The sequence below is a fragment of the Penaeus monodon genome, chromosome 34, assembly GCF_015228065.2.
Source record: "Penaeus monodon isolate SGIC_2016 chromosome 34, NSTDA_Pmon_1, whole genome shotgun sequence".
Taxonomy (NCBI): domain Eukaryota; kingdom Metazoa; phylum Arthropoda; class Malacostraca; order Decapoda; family Penaeidae; genus Penaeus; species Penaeus monodon.
Genome location: NC_051419.1, coordinates 11,142,389 through 11,143,833, shown reverse-complemented (window position 1 = coordinate 11,143,833; position 1,445 = coordinate 11,142,389). Strand labels below are relative to the sequence as shown.

General features: G+C 41.9%; 1 protein-coding gene across 1 annotated transcript in view; it reads right to left on the bottom strand.

Annotated features, from left to right (window-relative positions):
* The window catches only part of LOC119594580 (aquaporin-3-like), a gene marked incomplete in the record, with an annotated part of 105,156 nt that overhangs the window by 17,359 nt on the left and 86,352 nt on the right, over window positions 1-1,445 (bottom strand). The window contains 1 exon segment of the mRNA XM_037943617.1: window positions 1,011-1,275. Within this exon segment, the coding sequence (XP_037799545.1) occupies window positions 1,011-1,275 (265 nt within the window).

Below are 1,445 nucleotides of genomic sequence, written 5' to 3'. Positions count from 1 at the left end.
TGAGAGAATGAGGAGGTAAAGGATGGAGGAAGAAGAGGAGGGATAGGAATGAGAAAGGGATGAAAGGAAAATGTGAGAAGAAGGAGGGAGAGGAAAGAAAAAGGAAGATAGAGAGGAATAAGGAGGATTGGGAAGTGGAGAACAAGGAAACGAAGGATAAGAGGAGAAGTGAAGAGAAGGTGGAGAATGAAGTGAAATGGGAGGTGGAAGAAGGCAAGGAAACAGGGAGGGATGAATGTGAAAAGAAAACAGAAGGAAGGGGAGAAGAGAAGAATAGAAGAATGAAAAAGAGGAGGAATAGAGAGGAGGAGACAAGGGGAGAAAAAAAGGGAGAAGAAAAGGAAAGTGGAAGAGAAAGGGAATAAGTGAAGTGAAAAAATGAGAAAGAGGGTAAAGGAAGGTTAGAGAAAGAACGGAGGAAAGACCGAATAAAGGAAGGAAAGAGGAGAGGCGATGTGTAAGGAAGAAATCGGGGAGAAGAGAAAGAACAAATAGGAATAAAAGGCAGAATAAGAGTGTATAGCATAACCAAGAAGGGAAGAGGGAGAAGGACGAATAAAAATTAGAAGAAAGTGAAATGGGTAAAGAGAGAAGGAAAAACATGAAATGATTTTATGGACGTACAAACATAAAATATAAGAAAAGAGAGACGTATATAAAGCATGAAAGAAAACAGAGGGATAGTGAAAAAGAGCAAAAAAGATGGCCTAAGTAAATGGTAGAAAAATATAATTATATTTCAGTCTGTCTCATATTACAACAATTCCCATTTTCAAAATTAAAAAAGGACGATATTCTTGTAAAAAAGCAACTAATCTATTTTTTTATTATCCTTATAACTAGTTGTATTATTGAACAACGGATAAACGTGAATCTGAGGACAATTAGAGAATATTTTATACAATTAGAACAGGAAAAGAGAAAAGGAAAATAATCACATTAGAAAACGCATACCGAAAGGAATACACAGAAAACGGGAAGTTCTCATTCCCAAGAAATCGAGCACTAACTCAAGTAAACTGCGTAGAGCACCGACGACGCCAGGAATGCCCCGAGGTACTGGGCAATAACATACACAGGCACTTTGACCCAGGGATGCTTGCCCCACACAGCCATGGCCACGGTCACGGCGGGGTTGATGTGACCTCCGCTGACCCCGCCCGACACGAGCACGCCCAAGGTCACGGCCACTCCCCAGCCCCAGTTGACCGAGAAGAAGTCTCCGTTGGCGTCATTGGTCAGGACCTTCTGCGCTACGGAGGCGTCGCCGAATATCTGCGGGAGGAAGGGAGGTGGTTGGTGTGGGCGGGCGAGGGAGAAGGGAACAGATGATATGGATAAAGTAACAGAGAAATTGAATGATAGATTGATAAATACGCAAACAGTTAACCGATATATTTATAGACACGTACACGCACAGACTTTACTCTAACTATGCTGAGCAT